This window comes from Echinococcus granulosus, assembly GCF_000524195.1.
Source record: "Echinococcus granulosus chromosome Unknown EG_S00001, whole genome shotgun sequence".
NCBI classification, from domain to species: Eukaryota; Metazoa; Platyhelminthes; class Cestoda; order Cyclophyllidea; family Taeniidae; genus Echinococcus; species Echinococcus granulosus.
This window is the reverse complement of record NW_020170381.1, coordinates 314932-337153: the sequence shown is the minus strand read 5'-3', so window position 1 is coordinate 337153 and position 22222 is coordinate 314932. Positions and strand designations below refer to the sequence as shown.

At 42.7% G+C, this 22222-nt stretch overlaps 4 protein-coding genes across 4 annotated transcripts; 3 read left to right on the top strand and 1 right to left on the bottom strand. All coding sequences in view use genetic code 11, as the record gives it.

Annotated features, from left to right (window-relative positions):
* Window positions 1-296: 296 nt before the first annotated feature.
* On the top strand, window positions 297-5947 carry EGR_00038 (DNA-directed RNA polymerase II subunit RPB1; the record flags this gene model as incomplete). The annotated part of the gene is made up of 2 exons (XM_024489287.1): window positions 297-674; window positions 737-5947. 2 exons carry the CDS (start codon window positions 297-299, stop codon window positions 5945-5947), a joined length of 5589 nt encoding a protein of 1862 aa, XP_024355965.1.
* Window positions 5948-6439: 492 nt separating this feature from the next.
* Window positions 6440-7998, bottom strand: EGR_00037 (RNA (guanine-9-)-methyltransferase domain-containing protein; the record flags this gene model as incomplete). Its single annotated transcript, XM_024489286.1, has 4 exons — window positions 6440-6670; window positions 7010-7156; window positions 7224-7376; window positions 7768-7998. The coding sequence occupies 4 exons, from the start codon at window positions 7996-7998 to the stop codon at window positions 6440-6442; spliced, it is 762 nt and encodes a 253-aa protein (XP_024355964.1).
* A 4858-nt stretch (window positions 7999-12856) lies between these two features.
* Window positions 12857-16868, top strand: EGR_00036 (hypothetical protein; the record flags this gene model as incomplete). The annotated part of the gene is made up of 2 exons (XM_024489285.1): window positions 12857-13586; window positions 16558-16868. 2 exons carry the CDS (start codon window positions 12857-12859, stop codon window positions 16866-16868), a joined length of 1041 nt encoding a protein of 346 aa, XP_024355963.1.
* A 721-nt stretch (window positions 16869-17589) lies between these two features.
* Window positions 17590-19197, top strand: EGR_00035 (hypothetical protein; the record flags this gene model as incomplete). The annotated part of the gene is made up of 1 exon (XM_024489284.1): window positions 17590-19197. The coding sequence occupies one exon, from the start codon at window positions 17590-17592 to the stop codon at window positions 19195-19197; it is 1608 nt and encodes a 535-aa protein (XP_024355962.1).
* Window positions 19198-22222: the final 3025 nt, after the last annotated feature.

Below are 22222 nucleotides of genomic sequence, written 5' to 3'. Positions count from 1 at the left end.
TGGTGTTTCGTTGAATATAAGTTTAGTAGGGATATGACTTCTATTTTTCATAGCAACTTGAATTTTTCGTTGCTGTTTAGTGAGGTAAAGCTTGTTTTCACTGTGTAGGATAATTTTGGTGAGGATTTATTTCAGACCAAATGTTTGTTTAAGAATAAGCTTGTGATCCGATTTGAAGTTTTGTGATACAAAGAAAATATCCCATATTTCCTATCTGAAGCAAATATCACCCTTTACTTATCGTGTAGAAACAAATGTCTGTGGTTCCCGATGGGGGCATTAAGTATGCAGAAACGATGGATGGAGGAAAGCCCAAACTTGGGGGTCTGATGGATCCTCGCCAGGGATGTGTTGACCGTGCCTCAATCTGCCAAACATGCAGTGGTAACACAGCTTCATGTCCTGGCCACTTTGCTCATGTTGAGCTCGCGAAGCCTGTGTTTCATATCGGCTTCTTAAAGAAAACGCTAAAAATTCTCCGTTGTGTTTGTTTTTACTGTTCCAAACTCCTCGTGGACACTCAAATTCCGCGGATAGCTGATATTCAACGAAAGACCAAGAATGATCCTCGTCGACGCCTTGCTTTTATGTATGAGGAGTGTAAGTCTCGGACCACCTGTCTTCCTCCAGAAGATCTCACTAATGGGGACCAGGAGATAAAACTTGAAAGCAAGGTAAAAACAGGCTTCTATTTTGGCTTATAAGATGCAGTATTATTAATGCTTTGACCTTATAGACTACACGGACTGGTTGCGGACGTTACCAACCAAATTTCCGACGTGTAGGCCTGGAAATGACCGCAGAATGGAAGGTCCAAAATGAGGTCTCTCAAGAGAAAAAGACAAGCTTAACTGCTGAACGTGTCCTAGAAGTTTTTAAAAGAATATCTGATGAAGATTGCATAGCCCTTGGTTTAAATCCGCAGTATGCCCGTCCAGATTGGATGATCTGTACCGTTCTCCCCGTTCCTCCTCTTGCAGTTCGTCCCGCCATCGTGATGTACGGTGCAGCGAGAAATCAGGATGATTTAACTTATAAATTGGCCGATATAGTTAAAGCTAACAATCAGTTGCGCCGAGACGAACAAAATGGAGCTGCAGCTCACATTTTGTCAGAGGATGTGAGGATTTTACAATATCATGTGGCTACCCTGATTGATAACGATATTCCCGGTCTGCCAAAGGCTATTCAGAAGTCTGGAAGACCTCTAAAGTCAATCAAACAACGTCTAAAGGGAAAGGCCGGACGCATACGAGGTAATTTGATGGGGAAACGTGTTGATTTCTCTGCTCGAACTGTTATAACTGCTGATCCTAATTTGTGTCTTGATCAAGTTGGTGTTCCCCGAACCATTGCCCAGAACCTAACATATCCAGAACGAGTCACACAATCTAACATAGATTTCCTGCAGAAGTTAGTTCAAAATGGAACCATGTATCCTGGAGCCAAGTTTATTGTCCGAGAAAATGGTGACCGAATCGACCTTCGATATCATCCAAAGGTAGCTGATTTGACTCTCCAAGTTGGATACATAGTTGAGCGCCATATGCTAAATGATGACTTTGTCGTTTTTAATCGTCAACCCACCTTGCACAAAATGTCCATGATGTGCCACCGAGTGCGCGTCTTGCCGTGGTCAACATTTCGTTTGAATTTATCTGTCACTTCACCGTACAACGCTGATTTCGATGGTGATGAAATGAATCTTCATTTACCTCAGTCTGTCGAAACGAAAGCTGAAATCAGCCAACTCGCTCGAGTTCCTCGCCTTGTTGTAACTCCCCAGGCTAATAAACCCGTCATGAGCATCGTACAGGATTCACTTACTGCTGCCTACAAAATGACTCAACGTGACGTTTTCATCAACCGGGCTGATATGATGAATCTCTTGATGTATCTTCCCACCTGGAGCGGTCGCATGCCTAAACCTGCTATTTACAAACCGCAGCGACTCTGGACTGGCAAACAGCTCTTTAGTTTAATTATACCCCGTCGGGTAAACTGTATTCGAACACACAGTACCCACCCAGAAGGTGAAGACGACGGGCCTTACCGTTGGATTTCTCCAGGTGATACGAAGGTTTTGATTGACGACGGCGATCTTGTTGCGGGGATTCTGTGTAAAAAGACGCTTGGCTCCGCTTCCGGTTCTCTTATTCACCTGGTGGCTCTGGAGCATAATTTTGAAGTGGTTGGTATGTTTTTCAACAACATACAGACCGTTATTAACAACTGGTTGTTGATTGAGGGCCATACGATAGGCATTGCAGATACGCTTTATGATCAAGCAACTCGAAAACAAATTGGTGAAACCATCACGAAGGCCAAAGATGCTGTTTTCGATATTATAGACCAAGCACACAATTATGATTTTCAGCCTCTGCCTGGTAACACACTGCGGCAAACTTTTGAAAATCACGTCAATAAGATTCTAAATGAGGCTCGTGAAAAGACCGGTGGTTGCGCACAAAAATCTCTCTCAAAGTATAATAATTTCAATATTATGGTTGTTGCGGGCTCAAAGGGGTCAAGAATAAACATTTCTCAGGTTATCGCTTGTGTCGGACAGCAGAATGTCGAAGGCAAACGCGTGCCATTCGGTTTTAGGCACCGCACTCTTCCCCATTTTATTCAAGACGATTACGGTCCCGAATCAAGAGGTTTTGTCGAGAACTCCTACCTAGCTGGTCTTACACCAACTGAATTCTTCTTTCACGCAATGGGTGGTCGTGAGGGTTTGATTGATACGGCTGTCAAGACAGCCGAAACTGGTTACATCCAGCGTCGTCTAATGAAGGCCATGGAATCCGTAATGGTTAAGTACGATGGTACAGTGCGAAATCAGATCAATCAACTTATCCAGTTGCGGTACGGAGAAGATGGCTTGGATGCCGCTCACGTTGAATTCCAAAGATTGCCAACCTTTAAACCATCAGATGAGGCGTTTGAGCACAACTTTCGCTTTGATTTGAGCAACGAGCGTGCTCTTCGACGTTGTATGCCCGATGATTTGGTTAGAAGCCTAGCAACGGACCCGGAAACTCAGGCTGAATTAGACGCTGAATGGGATGAGTTGTGCAATGACCGCAAGGTATTACGATCAATCATTACCAAGCCAGAGGATCGCGTCGTCTTGCCTTGTAACATCGGGCGTCTTATTTGGAATGCTCAAAAACTGTTTGAAATTGATCCTCTTTCTAAAACGAATCTTCATCCACGGCAGGTAGTGGAACAGGTGCGGGAAACGTGTAAGCGTTTGGTGGTGGTGCCAGGTGAAGATGCACTAAGCAAAGAAGCTAATTCGAACGCTGTCTTGCTCATGAGTTGCCTTATTCGGTCAATGCTTTGTACAAAGAAGGTAATTCAGGAACATCGCTTAACTTATGACGCTCTGGACTGGGTGCTGGGCGAAATTCGAAATCGCTTCCAACAGGCACAGATTCACCCCGGTGAAATGGTCGGTGCCCTGGCGGCGCAGTCGCTCGGTGAGCCGGCCACGCAGATGACACTCAACACTTTCCACTATGCTGGTGTCTCGGCTAAGAACGTGACCCTTGGCGTGCCTCGACTAAAAGAAATTATAAATGTTAGTAAACGTCCCAAAACTCCCTCCATGACAATTTACCTAACCGGACAGGCGGCTAGGGATGCCGAACACGCGAAAGATGTAGTTGCTCGCCTGGAGCACACAACACTCCGCAAACTAGTAAACTGTACATCAATTTACTACGATCCAGATCCAAAGAATACCGTCGTAAAAGAAGACAGGGATTGGGTTTCCACCTATTACGATTTGCCTGATTTCAACATGGATGCTATAAGTTCTTGGATGCTCAGAATCGAGCTTGCGCGTAAACAAATGACGGGTAAAAAGCTGACAATGGAACAAATTGCCGACAAAATTACAAAGTCCTTTGGCAACGATCTTATCTGCCACATTCCTGATGATAATTTGAAGTTGGCAATGCGGATACGAATTATGAACAGTGATTTGGAACAAAACATGAAGGAAGCTGATACAACTACGGATAAAATGGAAGACGATACTTTCCTGCGTTTCATTGAGGCTAATCTGCTTACAGATATCACATTGCAAGGCATTCCTCAAATATCAAAGGTTTATATGCATCAGCCTAAGACTACAGATAAACAGCGTGTCATTATTCGTAAAGATGGCAGTTTTAATTGTGTCACTGAATGGATTCTTGAGACAGATGGCACATGTCTAATGAAGGTGCTTGCTCAGCGGGATGTCGACTCAGCACGCACAGTGAGTAACGACATCGTGGAAATTTTTGAGGCTCTGGGCATTGAGGCTGTTCGTAAGGCAATTGAGACAGAGATGCACGATGTGATATCCTTTGACGGTTCTTACGTTAATTACCGGCACTTGGCACTACTTTGTGATGTCATGACTGTGAAGGGCCATTTGATGGCTATTACTCGTCATGGAATAAACCGTCTTGATACCGGCGCTCTGGCCCGTTGCAGCTTTGAGGAAACGGTGGATATACTGATGGAGGCGGCGAGTCATGCTGAATGCGATCCCTTGCAGGGTGTGTCGGAGAATGTAATGCTAGGTCAGCTTGCGAAAATCGGTACGGGATCATTCGACCTCCTCCTCAACTCGGCTAAATGTCAAGAGGCCCAGCCCATTCCGATCGTCGGATCTGTCGGACTGTTTAACGGTGGCATTTTCGACGTTTCCGCCGGAGCTTGGGCCAGTCCTCGTTTTGGTTTGGTGACACCTGGAGATAGTCTTTCCGGCTTGACCGGTGGTCCTGGGGGCAGCACCCCGTGGGATACTGCTGCTTCTCCCGCAGGATCTCTTATTGAGGCATCGCCTTACGTCAGTCGCCTGGGTGGCATGACTACACCTCACGAGGCGATGTTTTCTCCACAGGCTTACAGACACGACCTCCCATATTCGCCAGGTCGGAGTCCACAGCTCGATAGTCCAAGAACACCTGATGTGCTTTTTTCGCCGGCAGCTATGTCAGGATTTGCCAGCCCACTGTCGTACGCTGGAACTCCTCAAACTGAAATTGGTTCACCAGGATCTAGTCCAGGTCATTCTGGGAGCGGGAGTAGCAGTTCCTTTGGATATGCTAGTCGTTTGAGCTTGGGTGCTGATGCTAGCTATTCTCCATTATCAAAGCCAACCTACGGTGGCACTGGTAGTTCATCGAGTCTTAGTCTTGGAGCCGACAGCAGTTCACCAAGCTACTCCGGACAGCAGTTCTACTCACCCGCCTCGGTGGGTTATCAACCGCGCTCTCCACAACGCAATGTATCGAGTTTCGGTTTTGGGCCATCCGTATCTCCCTCGGGGTCATCTCCAAACAGTCTTGATTCCTATAGTCCCGGAAGTCCTGCAATGCCTGGTGTGGGTATGAGTTCATCTGGACGGGCGGCTTCTAGCTGGATTACGGGTGGCTCCGACACGCCGAGTGGATTCTCTCCGAGCATCGATTCGGGATCCTCTCTGGGAAACAGTTTGTCTAACTTCAACTCTACCCACCCTAGTCCTCCACAAATGTACTATGGTTCGCCTTCAGCTCCACGATACAGTCCACAGCCATCATTTGGTGGTTCCTCAATGCTCTCCTACTCTCCACACTTGGGAGTCCCGAGCTCTCCTATCAGCGGTGCCTCTGGAGGGCTAAGCGGACCTAGTCACTCCCCACTTTCTTATCCTGCGACACCCAACTATCCGTTGTCCTCACACGGGGGTGCGGCAGGGACTGGAGGCAGCTCAAGTATCAGTGGTCTCGGCCTAACCGGCACAAGTTACGGTACATCCTATTGTCCTTCGGCAACTTTTAGCCCCTCCAGTTCTTTCCAAAGTTCGTCCTCGCACTATATGATGACCTCTCGTCGACCAACCTCTCCTTCCCCCAGCAGTCCTAATAGCTACTCACCAGCCCCGTCATCTGAACATCGATAAATAGAAGCACCAAATGTCTGCTACTTTTTTCCCCATTGTTGTTTTCTTGGTCCCTTCGATTTTGCATACGTTGAGGCAAAGCAGTTATCGTACCCAATAAAACTGAAATTGGGGATGTTTGAGCGAGACGGATATTTGCTAGGTATCGCTACTTGCTTGGCAGACGATATTGACGAGGGAGGCACTGCCACCGTCAGCTTCGTTTTTACGAAGGGCGTGGCAACTGCCTGGGAGTTCTCTGACACGCTCATCCATACTAGGAATGAGTGGTTTTTTACTAAGAACCTCGATTTTGACTCAGTGAATCTTAGTGGGGAGCCATGCTGCCGGACTCTGGTAGCCTAAAGTTTAGTCCCACAAAGGGTCATTGATAAAAAGTGGCTGCGCTCGTGGGACTGGATATTGCATCGCCGAAGCATTCCTGCTAGGTTAATGAGCAATGTAACCACAAAACGTGCCCGTGTATTTGGATGTGACACGTACAATAGGTGTTCAGGAGGCTAGGATACTTGGGGTGCGAAAACGGTGAGGTAGGTGGTGGTCGAGGGCTGTTCGCCAGTCGCGATGCTGCAGGTAGGCGAGGAGGATTTCCACCACGATGTTCAGTGGGAGGGAGGAGGACTTGGCAGGATTTTGAGGAGACCAATCCCTAGGGGCAAATTCCTGAATAGGCAGTCGCACAGCTGATATACCCAATCTCGATGCAGTGTCCAAGCTTCTCCCCTTTAAGAAAAGTAGCTGCCGTCACTTGTGCATGGCACAGGGAGATACGTGCAAAGGAATTTCCTGTTCGCTTCCAACGTAAAAGTTGTAAGTACAGGCTGTCTACAAAATGTCATATCGAGCTATTGTTGCATCCAGTACGTTGATAATGCATATTATTTGTTTGTGGATAGGGGAGAAACGTAAGTGGAGGTGATTACGGTAGCCGCAGACAGTAACGTGAAACGAAACATTAGGAAAAGATGCAAGCAAATGACGCACATGGAAGAAACCAAAGAATCAATTCAAGCTTATGAAAAGTAAGAGCAGGTCGAAGTCAATGAAAAGTGGGTTGTTTACTTTTACAATGTTTTCATCAATGAGCCCACCAGCAACGTAAACAGAACACTTGTCAACGTCAAGCAAAGGATCAGAAGCGTCCGGGGAAAGATATACAATCCGCTGGGATTTGAATACATCGGTTGGTGAGCCAACATGAAACCCGATCTGAGAAAATAAAGAATTCATGTGAGGTTGATGTTCATACACTAGTCCTAATGAGGCAAACACCAACCTGGTAGTTATCAAATCCACAGCACTTTCTCCGACAGCATTCAGCCAATAGACCAGCTGGGTTGAAGTTAACTAAGTGTAGACTCAAAGGGCTGACTGCTTTCTTGTTAGCGCCATAGACTCGACATAATTGTTGGGCGAACTTGGAATGTTCCTATATGGAAAACCTTGCGCAAAATAACAAAGGCAAATAACTTAGTAGTACTCATTATCAAGCTAGAAGTAGAATCTAGTCAAACCGCGTAATGCGGACTACCAATCACTACTTAGATTTGAAAAACAGAAGGGAACAGATAGAGTTTAAATGGCAAGCAGATTTAAATCAGCTGGCGAAAAAGTGAACTAGTAATCTCAGCACCTACAGAGCTGAAAATACGTAAATCTTGATATCATCACCAGAAAACGTATTTCAAAATTTTAAGGAGTAAAAGCACCAAACTGTCAAAACTCTTTGAGACACGACAACTAATCTACAAACTAGCCAGCCAAAAAACAATCATTAACATGAGAGTATAAACCTGGAACCTGTGAACGAATTAACTTACCTTTGCGGACATATCGCCCTCGAACGAACAGTCAATGCAAAACTTAACTCCACTAACTAGATTCTGCCTGAGCCTCTCTTTAGATAGACGAATTCTTTCGCGCTTGGAAATGTACTCACCACCTGCCTCCAGGTGCCGTCTGATCGACTCTGTGTCGCGCTTTCGTCGACGCAGGCGCTCCAATCGCCGCTTAGTCCGCAGGTTAGAGAAGAGGCGGTCCTCCGTAGACATCAATACAAATGTAGCTGAAATTTAGAGAATCCTCCACGATTTCTATAACTTCACCTAGACTGAATACCTTAAGTACAATATAAGGGAAATATTGTGACGGCAAATGCAAAATACATTAAGGGGGCGCGTGAGAATCTAGTGTTAATATAGGAAATTGAATTAAAACAAACAGTACCAAAAAGAAGACACTAATTGTTTCTTTTTGTGGAGGTCTCCAGATGATTGAGATCTACGTTGGCAGAGACAATTTACGCAGAGAGGTGTGACCTACACTTTTTCCCAATCAATCAACGCTCACGTACTATGGTTCAGTTTAGTCCACGTGATTAAATTATGGGCTTTACTATCATTAGAATAGCTCTATTCATTAAGTCGCTTGAATCATTTGCGAATTTTAATCCTTTTCCCTTAAAAAAGTTTCAATAAAACGCCTTAAGTACAGTGCATAGTACGACAACCGACATAAATGCAAACTAAATTGTTACACAGTGAATTGGTGGGTAAGTCATTTTGACAGCATTCTACCCTTTGTATATACCACATCTTGCAACTTTTGATAATACTTTTGCAGACTGTATGCGAGATGATCGGTTTTGTCTGAGGCGTAATTTGACGACTTTTTGGTCCATTGGAAACTGGATTGCTTAAAAGTAGTTTTTTGTTCATTTTCATAATAAGATTAATCAGATTGGTTTGAAAATCCTACCACATTAATTATTGTGCCGAAATATTAAGAGTAGGTGTAATACGATAGTGGTTTATCCTTGGTTCTGGTGAGGCGCCACTTTTGTACTTGGAATTAGCCCCCTTATACCTCGCTGGGTGGGCTGGCCTCTGGGGCCATGCCAATAGCCTAGACACCTTCTCCGTGCTGAATATATATATTCTGCCCGAGTATTTTGTCTTCTTTCGTCTTCAGGGAGTCTCGGGACGCTACAGTAGGTTTCTAAATTTTGCCATGTTATCATTTAGGGAATGAAGCACTCTGATCGACTGGATTTTCATGTACCAGGTAGTTGAAAATGTCAATTGCGCTAATGTTACCACAGCTACCTCCCCCGTAATTTGGAATTGAAATCTAAGGGGAAAATACTCATAGAATGTTCCTTAGTATGACAATATTTAGAACAGGACGAAGTCCATGAAAATGATACGATATTTCTAGTACCGAATGCAGTTGCACAGAGGCAATCCATTTACTGAACTAATTAAGGTACTTTAGCTTAGGACGAGGCTCGTTTACCCCCACTACTCTGGCACCCAGACTGATTTGGTTTTGACATGTGCATTTCTTACAGCAAATGGAGCATGGGTACAAGTTTGGGAAGACTCGGCCACCTGACTTTTCTCTGACTTGGGACATGCCGACCGCTCCGCAGTCAGGAGGTTGGATTTGTCTGCCCACCTCCTCTCTAAAAGGAACATTTAAGCAACATAAGTATTATACTAGGGCTAGGTTGCCCTAAGAAATGCCGTAAGATGTTGTAAGCATAACATTTACAATAAGGCTACGATATGGACTAATCGCCACGTCGTTGAACTGGAAGTTGGAACTCCGGAAATCAAAGAATTCGGCGAAGCTAAATGAAAAGCTTATACCATCAACTGGTGCGCTTGATTTCGTTAAGTGGCAATTACATAAGGCGATAAGATTTTAGTGACCAATATTTTTAAACTTATGCATAATTTTGGGCTTGGATTTAGCTACTGAATATATTTGTTAGCCCTGGTTTCTCCGTGAGGGTATTATTGTAGTATAAAAGGAAAATGCAGTAAATTAGTTATAATCACCCGCTATAAATGTAATTAAGATGGTCTAACGGAAAAAAATAAACGTGTACTTTGTGCGTGGCATTTCGATAAAAACCCGAGTAGGTTTATCGTAATGCAAGGTTGACAGGACTGTTAATTACAACTGTTCACAACGTGCAGACTATGCAGCATCGTGCCTTGGACCGCTTTTCGAGCTTTTAACACTGTATTTTGGGTTCCCAGAACAATCTACTCTCTTTCTCAGATCTGATGTAATGCGGAAATTAGTCCATTTACTCATTACATTAATGAAAATATCTTTTAACTTTTGCCGGTTAGTAGCCATGAGTAATTGAAAACTTGTGTGTATGCTAACAATCAGCTTTAGTTCCGGTGCTTGAAGGTAAGAATTCTTTAAGTATATTAATATATCTTTATGAAAACTGCATCAGCTAGTATTCCACAGTTTAATAATAAGTATGTACGTTATGTGAAATGCCATTTTTGGTCGCTCCCTTGACCCTTTTAAGGAATGTCCTCTTGAAGTAATTTTGATTTGAAATGATCCAGTCTTTCGAATGGGTGGTAGCATCGTATGTAGCTATATTTACTTAATAACTACTGTATATCATGGTGTAATCTAGTGGGAGTCATTATACAAATCTGTTTGCAGATAGCACTACAAAGGTTTCCGTGCCACAATCATAGTCATAAAACAAGTGACAAAATTTCTGGCTACGGCTATTTCAACCTGTCATTTCAGATTAGAAGCAAACAGGAACTTTATTAACAATAGAGGATTTAGATGGGTGGTTGAACAACTGCAATTTGCTTTGACATTGGATTCGGTAAATTCCGTACCAGGAGTAACTAGTCTTATCTCCGATTATAAAATGCGCGTCTTGGTCATTTAGACCCTGAAATTCAATGTGATGCATAGCACTTAATCTTTATTTTTAGACTATTTTTTTGCCCCTCATACATTTATTGCCATAAAATCCGCTTAACCTAGCCTTGAAGCTAACCAGTCTGTGGCATTTTACTGAATAAAATCAGCTTTTTGAATCCATTAGGACAGCATTGCCAGCTCAAGAAAAAAATACTATTGCCTATCTTATAGCTTAAGTTTTAAAGGCATGTTATGCTTCAGGCAAAATAAGCTTGACACCTGGGCGTTGCCGCATTGAAGGTTGGGACGACACTCCCGTGTTCTTTTCTCTATTCCATGTATCATTTTGAAAAGTGACAACTAAATAACTGATTACATATACGTCTGGGCAGTGCATTCGTGATAAATAGGGCATTTGAGCAGTTAACGTATTGGTGTATAAATATCTCGACGAGAACGAGCCTTAAATACGTTTCAACTAACTCCGATACAATCGAAGCAAGGAAGGATCCTATAAATCCAACACTATTGACCGGTTTAAAACTGTAATTTTAAGTAACAAATACGATACCTTTCGCCAACTCAGACTCGCTCCCATTGCACACTTTCTTGATGCTGTGAATCATCGAAACTGCTCAGTTAATTTTACGATGGAAGTCCCAATAGTAGGTGACATTATTATTGTCTGTGTTAATTCTATGTTTATTTGCTCTAAATTTAATTAAAATGCCAATTTTAGGAAATAATCATAAACTAAGGAGTACTCTTGAAATTTGATGCTACTCGACGGTGTTGTATAGAAAAACCCAAGAAGCATCTTAGTGAAAAGGCAAGTAATTTAACCCTCAAGATCGGTGCCTGCGAGTGCGTACTCTCATTGCCTGCTGACCCAACAGTGGTGACAAGAAATAGAAATTTAACTGCGGTCCCCTATTAGTACAAGCTGAATTCGAACCAGAAAAATAAAACAAATGAAGTATTTCCACTTAAGACTAATAAATAGCTTAAACAGACTACGCGATCTACTAACCCAAAGGATGGCCCACAAAGTCTAGAATTCATGCCAATTCAGGTGAAACAGAACTATTGTTGGGCTGCATGTGAGAGGCCTCGACAGTTCGGCTCACGATTCTTGCTTCAAACCCCATTTGTGTGGAGAAATAATCTAGATGTTATAGCGGAATCATGGAGTGGTGGTATCCACTCGTTGTTTAAGACTGATCGGTTCATGCTAATTGGCAACCGTGACGTGCTCGAACCTGCGTCTGGTGACCAGTGCACTGCCAACCGTGCGCGTATAAAATTAGCATTGCACGAAGTAACGTGAAGCAAATAAAGCCATTGAATGCTACACATATTTGCTATAATGTTACAGAAAGAAGAACAAAAAAACACAATGTACTGGCTTTATAGATTAATCATTTTCGGTTTCAGGATTCGTTATTTAAAGGACGTGGTCAAACCATTTAGATCTGACCCATTTGATCCTAAAAATACGCATAGGTCCGGTTTATAAACCGAAGGCGGTTATTGAGGAAAGATTGGTTATCGAATGAGCCTCCTTTGCTGCTATTTATCACTACTGGCTCGTTAACAGCCCCTCTGGAGTAGTTTCAAATTGTAGAAGTAGCTCGGAATTGAATTAAAGTAAATGAGTTGCATGGGAGATAAATTATGGCCTCGTACACCCTAAATACCCAATATTAGCCAACATTTTACTTATAGAATAGTCAAAATATTCTTTCCGTAAAGCATGAACACTACAGATAGTATACTGGAATGACCTTTTCCTCGGTGTTAGGCTTCGTAGAGTGAAATGTGGAAAAAGCTGCATTCCTGTATGGTTTAGCAGATAATTTTATCCATACAAAACGTCAGTTTGATGCCTGAAACTGCCGAAACTCATAAATGGTCAGTAACCAAGTTAAAAGTAAGCTGCAGGTAAGGTTAAACCAATGTGAACATGATAAAACGCTATGGCACTCAATGGCAGTGCTACAAATATTTTTTTCTGCTTTGAGGATTTCAATACACGCCCTTGCCTGTGTTCGCTAGCCACACCACCATCGACCAATCAGCGAGACTAGTACACCGTACTTCCTTTTCATTGGTGAAGCTATGCTCCGTTCAGACACGCGCTCATGCTCATGAGGCCGCCGCAGTATGCGTAGTTGTGGCGGTTGAAACGACTATCCCATCTTGATACGTTCAGGCGGAATGTCCATTTCAGATACAGAATCCCATCCAGCCTTCTACCACTCCAAAAAGCGCATTTGGGATTTCCCGATCACTTTACCGGCCTCAAATTCTAACAGACCAACCCGACAAACCAAACTGAATGCATACTGTGTTTGTGGATTTGACAGTCTCTGGAAACTCTGGTATGCCGTGTTCGTGGTCTTATCAACTTGTCTACTTTTCTGGTTGGCAATCGTCCGGTATCAGGAATTCAAAGCACAGTCCTTTCATCCACGATTCGGTTTTGACTGGAACTGGAGCTTTCCTCTGAATCTCCAAGTGGCCTGTCTAGTTGCTGTGGTGTGTCTCTTTCCCTTGCTAATTTACGCCTCGGTTTCAAGAGTGGGACACTCAGCGAATGATGGGATAGTTCTTGGTAGAGATTGCCTCCACCTGCACGCGATGCTGGCTCAACTGCCGTGTTTCCGACTGGCGCAGCGGTCGGCCGACCCGGAGGCGGCAGAGCGTCTGCGGGCACGTATCGCTCACTCCACCCAGTCACTGAACGAGGCCACCCAGTCTCCCGATTTCGAGTCCTTCATTATTCAAGACAGGGTTGAGGCCCTCGAACATGCCAGTTGGTACGTTGCAACCAGGCGACAACTGCGTCCCTTCGCCTGCCTCATCCACGTCCTCATCGCGTTCGCGCTCCTCCTACCCGTCTGCGTTTTTGAAGCAGAACAGATTAAAAATGAAGCAATACCACCAGGTAAGTGTCTCGCTCCTCTTCCCTTTACTAGGTCATTCGTAATCTAAGTCAAGTTAGATTAGCTAGGTCCACCACAACAAATTCTTCACTTTACATTTTCAAGAATGGAAATTCACGTATGTACGCGTTGTTGTTGTCCAATTCCAAGTGGTACAAGCACAATGCTGGCATGTACTGTGGTGTGTTTATATCCAAGGGCTGCCTTCAATTTCTACGATTTTAGGAAGGCACAGTTCTTCATATGAATGTATACCATTGGGCTTAAACAAAATACATAATTCATTCCTCAGCTTGATAGGCCGTTTTAGAATCTACAGTTTTATGCGCGTTAACGCATTCCAGCATTCACTTACTAATAAAATTTAATGGAGACACCTTTTTAGACTAGAAAGCAAGCATGGTTATAGTGAATTGGTTAGCTGGCATTAAGGCAAGAAATGTTGAGTACTTTTTTAAATGGGTATGTACTAACTTCTCTAATAAATATACCTACGCACAAATTGACCTCTCACCTGGTTTATGGAAGTCGTAGGCTAATACAGCATCTTTGTATGATCTTTTCGCTGAGCTGTCGAAGCTGCGGGTGGAAAGGGAAGTAAAAATTCAAAAATAAAATGACCAATCCATTAAACACATTAGCTGTATATTTCGATGAAAATAAAGCAAATATCCTTAGTGTTTCGTGTCACAGCTAAAGTTCTTATAACTTTTAATTATGTGCCCTCTTGTCAAATAGCTAAGTCGTGTGCGCTATCAAACACAATGGAAATGATAATAGAATTGGAGAGAATTTACTGACTTAATGAGTTTCCACACCACTCAGTCCAGTGCTCGGCTAATTGAGAAGAGCTAACAGTCCACAATTGGCTTTATTTCTTCAAGCTTAGATGTGCTCTATTTACCCGTGGATTTCATGCGCGGCTGAACGTTAACACAATTAAAGCGTCTAACTGTAAAAATTTTATAGTACCCAGACAGTTTTCGATCATCTCTTAATTTGTATACATGATAACTTTGATTAAGCTTATGGCGAGAATCCACTGAAAACTCGAACAAATTGAATGCGTTAGTGTTGAACAAATGGTGTAACAATTCTGTGAAAAGTCCTGTTTCAAAACTGGGAGGGGATCGTTAACTGAAACCAATTTAGACAAATAATCACAGAGGATCAATAGACTCATTAAAATACAGCATCCGATAAACAAATTTTCTCTTGAAAGTTTCAGTTAAGATTGATCATAATGTACAATCGTTATTTTGCCAATCGAAAAATTGTAAGATCCCTTGTTAACCGGGTAAATCCGTTCCCCACCCTTGCTGTCAAATTTCGAATGACCTTTGGTCACGAACACAACCTCATGTAGTGAATAAGTCACAATGCAATAGTGAGACACGATTTGGAGGCATTGCACGCAATGGGGTGGGGAAAATAATTTTTCGCAACCGCTCTCCTTGTAGACCCCGTTTTATTCAGAAGTCTCGCATATCATGTGAATACCTAACACCGTAATCTGCATGAAATCCTATGCTTCTCTTTGAACGGCAGCTATTAATAAGGTTTTCCTATAAAAACAGTTGAGGATTGTCAATTTAATTTATATCAGGTGGTTCTGAAACATCTCCCTACGAAAAAATTATTATTCTAGACTATTTTTTGCCAGTGTATAATACTTTCGAGGAACTGCTTACATGGGTTTTCTGTCTTCAAAAATTTGATTAGTTAACGCCACTAAAGTTGTCCCATTGTTCTTGTGATGCATTTCTCATTGCCTAGTATGTTATTAAAACCTGAAATTTGGAGATTCTCTTTTCGGCACAATTGTTTTGTTGTTTGAGTAACCTCTATCAGCAATATACTCTGGTAGATGTCTGGTTGTTATTGTTTCATATTTGAAATTTGAAACGCCTACTGATGAGCGATACCAAGGTGGAAATGAACCAAAGGTTTTGCTTCGAAACCAAGTACAAATCGATTAACAAAAATACAAGAAAAATTGGAACTTTTAACTTTTCTTGTGGAGTAGATGAGGACCACCTTTATGATTGAGGGTTATTCATTAACGGCGGTGGCGGTAAAATCACTAATAAACTCACTAAACTGCTCGTTTTACCGCTTAATAAAAACAATCTCTTTTTAATGATAACGTACTGGATTATTCTAGGTTTTTGCAAGGTCCCTATTCTTGATCAAAAATCACTAGAAATAGAACAATAAATGAATATGACATGGTTTGTATTATTTGCTGAGTCTGAGTCCTGGAAATGAGACCCATTGAAAACACCTATCCTTCCCGATACTGTCAGAGAATATAGTAGACATTAGAAGCGGTTGCTTGGGTTACGCGCAATGCAATGAAGCTAGTGTTACTGTAGTAACGCTTTTGTAATCAAAAACGGTTCAAGCAAAAGATATCAAACATCTGGTAGAAAATTTTGGCAGTTTCTGCAAAGCCCACTTCTCTGCCGTCGCTGAAGCCGTACCCTCGCTTTGAATTCCAGATATAAGCAAATATTACTAAAATAACAATTAATCACTGTACTGACCTGTGTTTCTTACTTAAGGACTCGTGAATGATAACATAGGGCAGTGATGATTGCGCGGTCAAATCCACGCGGCCTCGATCGAAAATTCTATTAACAGAAACTTTACTCTGAACAAATAGCTGACGGGTACCGATAGTAAATTACTAAAGTTACAATTTCGTGTAACCCAGAGATATTCCAGTCAATTTTTAATTTGATGTCTCATTTAAGTGAGCTTTCCGAAGATGTCTAATTGGATCCTGCTATGTTATTGTTCATTGACATCTAGATAATTTACGGTGTTATCAAAGTTGATCATTATGTAAGAAATGGGTTACTCATTACCACCATGAGATAATGAGCAATGAGCGGCAGCTCTCGGACAGGAGATTGCATGAAATACCCTATGTGACCGAAGAGAGAAAGTGATGCAATTAGTTGTTTGCAGTCTTTGCCTTTCAACCGCGTCGAGGCCATCATTTACGTCGACAGAGCCAAGGCAACAGGGTAGGAATGAGGCGAAGAGGGAGAAGCAGCCTCACCCTTTTCGCCCTTGGCGAGCATGGTAGGCGGTACTGCGATGACGGGCGTCGTCAATCCCAGACTGATGAGTCATGCTATTGCCCCATGCGTTGCCGTGCTTGCGCAAGCACTGCCGGCACCGCTGTTCGCTCGATCTGGGCGCGACACGCCGTGCACGAATGCTGGAATCACTTGCCAGTACTCTATGCGCTGTCAGCATGTCATCAGCGCAATTAGCGAAATAAAGAGACGTTAAACGCAGCTATTTATCAGTAAATCTCCACTTTTATTTTGAAATATACTGTGGTCTTATATAATTAACCCCTTTCCGATCTATGGTCCGACCCCCTAAAGTACCATTTGAATGATCCATATTAGCGGACATTTATGCATTGAAATTTCATCTGGCATAACGGACAAAGTGGTCTAAACGGCAACCGCACGTCTAGCAGCTCAGCTACTTTTTTGAGACTTCATATGGCTCTGCTGAATGGCGACACTGTTCAATGGAAATACAGACTATTTATTTCAATTATGAAGTGGGGTAAGCTCGTTCAAATGTTGTGTCATCATTAGCAAGGATGCGCTACAAGCTAGATGGTTTAAAAGAAGCTGAAAACATCTACTTATAAATATTTTCTTTATAGAATACGTCTGGCATTCAAATTTGGATTGGTTGCTAAACGGCTTTCGTGGCTCGCTAGATATTTATCCATGTTTAAACTTTTCAAGTGTCTCCTTGGACAAAATCCACTTTCTTCCTGGATTTGCTTCGAATTATAAAAGAAGAGAAAGTAGTAAGCAATTCAACGGCCATCCATATCCATCAATTCCAGCAGACCTTGGTCCCGAATTCGTTCTTTTGGCAGTAACACTAGTGCTACTCACAGTTCGCTTCGCTTCACCCTTTTGGTTTACAAGTCGATCATTTTCAACTCTTCTCTCTTTATACACTGCAATGACCGGGTGCTATATTCTCCTGGAAGCTGCTGCAATAGAACTGTTGTCGAAAATATGCACAGCTGGAACCCGGGACAGTTATGGAAACCGTGTTGACGTTATTCCAAACAATTTACGGCTGATGGAAACGTGGATTTGTATTATAACAAGTGCTGTGGGCTTTCTGTCACTTCTTGCTGGACTGATGGCATTTTATTCGTTTGGAGAACTGTTGTTTCAGCGTTCTGTGGCCAACTACGCAACTTTGATAATGGCAGGAGAGCTTGACTCTACAAAACCACGAGACATTATTTTAAGGGAAGGCAAAGGTTCTACACTGATTGAAGATGGTGTTGTAGAGGGTAATGACCTATTTGGTCCCAGTGTTATAGCCGTAACCACAAAAGTATGGCGTCCGACCTGCAAAGGCCCATCGGTTACGGGGAACACATCATCCAGAGCTGCAACCCCATCCGCTCTATCGGCCAGCAGCGATACTCTTCGATCCAAAACAGCCAGTACACTAGGTATCCAACCCAAACTTACGGGGAAATCTTCTTCTTCTGTTGCATTCTGGCCTTCACTCACTTCCGCCTTGGCCTTTGGATGTTTGGCAATAACCCGAAGCTGCTTATTCGGCCCAATGTTGCAGTGCTATTGGCACGCGCAAGTCAAACTTCCACTTATATACGTGATTTTTTCAATATTATATTTAATTCTTTGGCTTGTACTATGGTTTGGTGTTACGGTTAAAACGGCTTGGAGATTTCGCTTGCTGCATATGCCTGCTCCGTCCAGTAGTCGGTACCGATTCACATCGCCTAAACATCTATCACATGCTGAACGACTGGGACTGGGTGTTTCACAGTTCGCACCTTGGCCACTCATGAACAATCCGGCTGCAGCCCAGCTTGGCGCAAGCTACTTCTGGCCTTGGCTGCAATATCAAAATGGGTTTGCACACCCACAAAACGGAAGTCTAGCATTTGGCAGTTCACCGACTCCCTATGATGGAAACTATGCGGATAGGGGACCTCCTGAAGTGAATCCCATGTATGGATGTTTCACGGATGCCCAACAACCCAGTCCGGGGGGGCTACTTCGAGATGGTCCACCCACACTATCGGATGGGTCGGACAACGTGATACAGATAGAGTACGACAGACCATCAAACTATGCCTACTTACAAAAGGGAGCAGGACTAGTGACCATTTGCGATGGCGACGGAGCCTCTGAGGAGTCATATCAGCCATATAGGAGGAACACAGCGGACCCCGCCTACGTGAGTCTCGCGTCGCTGGGCCGAACAGGAAGTCCACAGCGCTCTTCGCAAGGCGGCTCCCGCAGGGGTGCCCTTGGCGCCCGAGTGACCTTCAAGTCAGACGATGAGGGAGGTGTGGTAGAGGGCAACAACGCCAGCAGCGACAGCGGTGTTTGCACAAATGGAAGTGGCAGTCGTATCGTTGGAAAGCTAAATCTAAACAGCCACCCACTCTTTGTTGGAGACGCTGGTGCAACCGATGACCGTGCCAGCAGTCCACATGGCTTTATGGGTCAAGCTGCAGCAAGTACAGCGCACAGTTCGGTCAGACTGGAAACTGATGAGAGACTCTGCAGCCAAGTCTAATCAAATTGCACTACCTTTCTCATTCCTTCTGTAAATACTAACCAGTGTTTAATACGTTATAACTATATCTGTGTATGTATGTGTATCGGTTGGGCAGACTGTTGTGATTCCTGCTCATAACTCTGAGTAAGCAGCATTTTCTTGTTTTGACAATTAAAAAGATAAGAGTTGTTTCTAATTCAAGAAGAAAATGTTCTGTTTTTAATTCCAAGAGCACGGGCGCTTTAGCTGCATCCACTCAAATTAGGACATTATTGTTAATTTACTTATTACATTTCCTGTTTCGAAGAAGAATGATGTCGAGAATACGTTCAATCTGTCTTTCATTGCTTTGGACACATTGATGTAATGGGACTTCTCAACCGGATATAATGTTTGTAAACGGCGAATGACCGCCAGAATCTATTTTCCACAAATGGCCCTCCGAACACTAAAGGATGGCTTACATTTTTAATAGTGCAATAATAATTTGCCAAATAATCGGTTGAGCTGTGTGATTACTACTACATCTGCATGTCCAAATTGTTTTAAGAATACGGTGTCAAAAGACTCCTTAATTATGCTTCTTTAATTTATTGGGAGCTTACTAATGGTAAATTGAAATTTTTCCAGCCCTTTTGAAAAATGTCAAACAGAGCTACTAGGTAAAATAAATTGCTGGATTTTGTCTACTCTCTAGTTCTTTTTGCTACTAAGGCACAAGGTAATTCAAATCCTTCCATAAAGCATTACGACTTAACGGGAGCATTTAATGCCGTGATGTCGAAAAGGGCCTCAGTCGAGACTAGACGTTGAAGCATATATATTTCTATCCATTGTGGCAATTGATCCTGTGGGTTATAATCTGCAAAGGGAATGAAGTAGAGTTGGTGTTAGCATTGCCATTTCATAACACTTACTTATTCCACCTTTCCATTCAAATAATAAACAAGATGGACAGCCCTCTTCGACATTTCATCACCTCTACACGAATTGATTAAAAGTGGAACGTAATATCCAACATGTTCTCCCGCTTATCCTTCCGCGAACTTATAGCCAATGTTTAAAGTCGTTTTTCGAGCTATTGTCTTTGGTGGTTTATAATACACTTTTTAAGCACTTTGACCACTTTCCGTTTTTCCTCATAATTTGGAGCAATCAAATATGCCTCCTAAGGACTAAAGTGCCCTCCTCCACTTCTTAATTCGACATTTTTACGAAGTTCGAAGACTTTCGTAACAAGAAACTGTCTTACTAATTAGGTCGGCCACGCAGTTCGGCATAACATTAAGTAGCAAAGCTCAACGCGGCCATTTATGAGAGGAAGGGCTAAACCAACATGCGGAATGTTTTATTTTCTTATAAAAATGTTCCAGTTGGTGAATTAGCTAACCATCAATAAGCGCGGCTTTTCCCTTCTCGTCAGTAGTAATTTTGTTTGCATTCGACCTTAACATAGTTTTGGTGAGTCAAACTCAACACAGTAGGGTTGATGGTAGATTTGATAAAGATGAATTACTGAAAACTAGTTACCAACCTTCCGCTCTCTATGATTCTAACCAAATCAGCTGGTTTACTTAAGCCAAAAAATACCTTAAAAGTCGATGGAACAGTACACAGATAAAGTATTATGATCCCTCTAGCAAATTTTGTTGAGTATTTTTGATGGCTTTTTGTGGCTGAAGCGAAGCTCATATGAGGTATAGAACACTCACAGTGGAGTACAAGGTTTGCAGGTGAGTTGAAGATGCACATATTCTACATCAAACAAACTTTACTGATCTTTCTTTAATTTGGCTTCTATTTGTCCATATTTTTTTTACTTCGATGACACCGTTGCAATGGTTAAAATGGCTTTGCTCGAAAAGGAGATCGCTTCGCTTTCTTTACCAATGGCCCCAATGTCTGATGGCATAGCAACTTGCAGTAGTACATATCGTATTATTCAGACATCTGGATCTGGAGAGGCATCGCAGAGTTCATGTATTGAAGAATATCATAGCGGAAACAATGAGCTTTGATGGTGCCCCATATTTCATCCTTAAAATTCCCAGCATTTCATAGAAAACACTCCACCTAGCTTTCAACAGAGCAACCGACCGCACACCCTTTCCGCCTGTCAGACATCAGTGCCGCAACCAGTGTACAAAATCCGGAAATCAGGAATACGATTATCAGGCGATTTCTAAAAAATTGTGTGAAAAAAGACCAGAATTATCGAGATTGGAGGAAAACCCGTTGAAGTTCTAATCTTTCATCGCATTTTTTAACGTGCTGACCATTTTGAATGAGGTTGCCGCCCGCAGAATAGGCCATGAATTAGTAGTGTTTTCCAAGTAAATTTATGTAATTTTATTGAATTAGACTCCAAAATAAGCCTGCTAATGAATCATCTGATCTACTCAACTAAAGGGCTATGACAGTTTTTCGACCAGAAATTACGTTGTGTAACTACTAAGGCATTATGTATCTTTATAATGTAATCGAATTTTGGCTTTTAGAACAAACGACTGTTTTTCGTGTGGATAGTATCCGCATTCACCGTTTGAAATGTGCATGCACAAAGGGTCATTCACGGCTGGTATTGCGCATTGTTTTAATGAGGGCTTAGAAGAGTAAAATCGCCTCACATGCATTTTCACGATTTCCATACTAGCACGCGACTAGGCCTAGTCATTATTTTGAATAAGATTAAGCGCTTCTTAAGGGAAGCCCATTGGAATCGCAAGGATGCACTGTTACATTTTTCTCGAGAAGTTTACGGTGAAACGAATGTGAATTAGGCCTCATTTAGTCAGTAAAAGTTACCATTTTGGCGGGACACGAGTTCCTTGATTTGTACCTGGCGGGTTTGGATACAGAGGATTTTATGCGCAAAGGTGTGTGTGTGTATGTACATTTCCAAGTTGTAACATATCTGTCGGACCCGGCTGTGTTCTGTCAAGGGGTTATAGTTAAACGCCGTATTCACAGCGTGGATGATGGTAAGAAGTGGGGAAATGAAGAATTCATGACAGCCGTTTCTCATGTACATTCAAAATCGAAC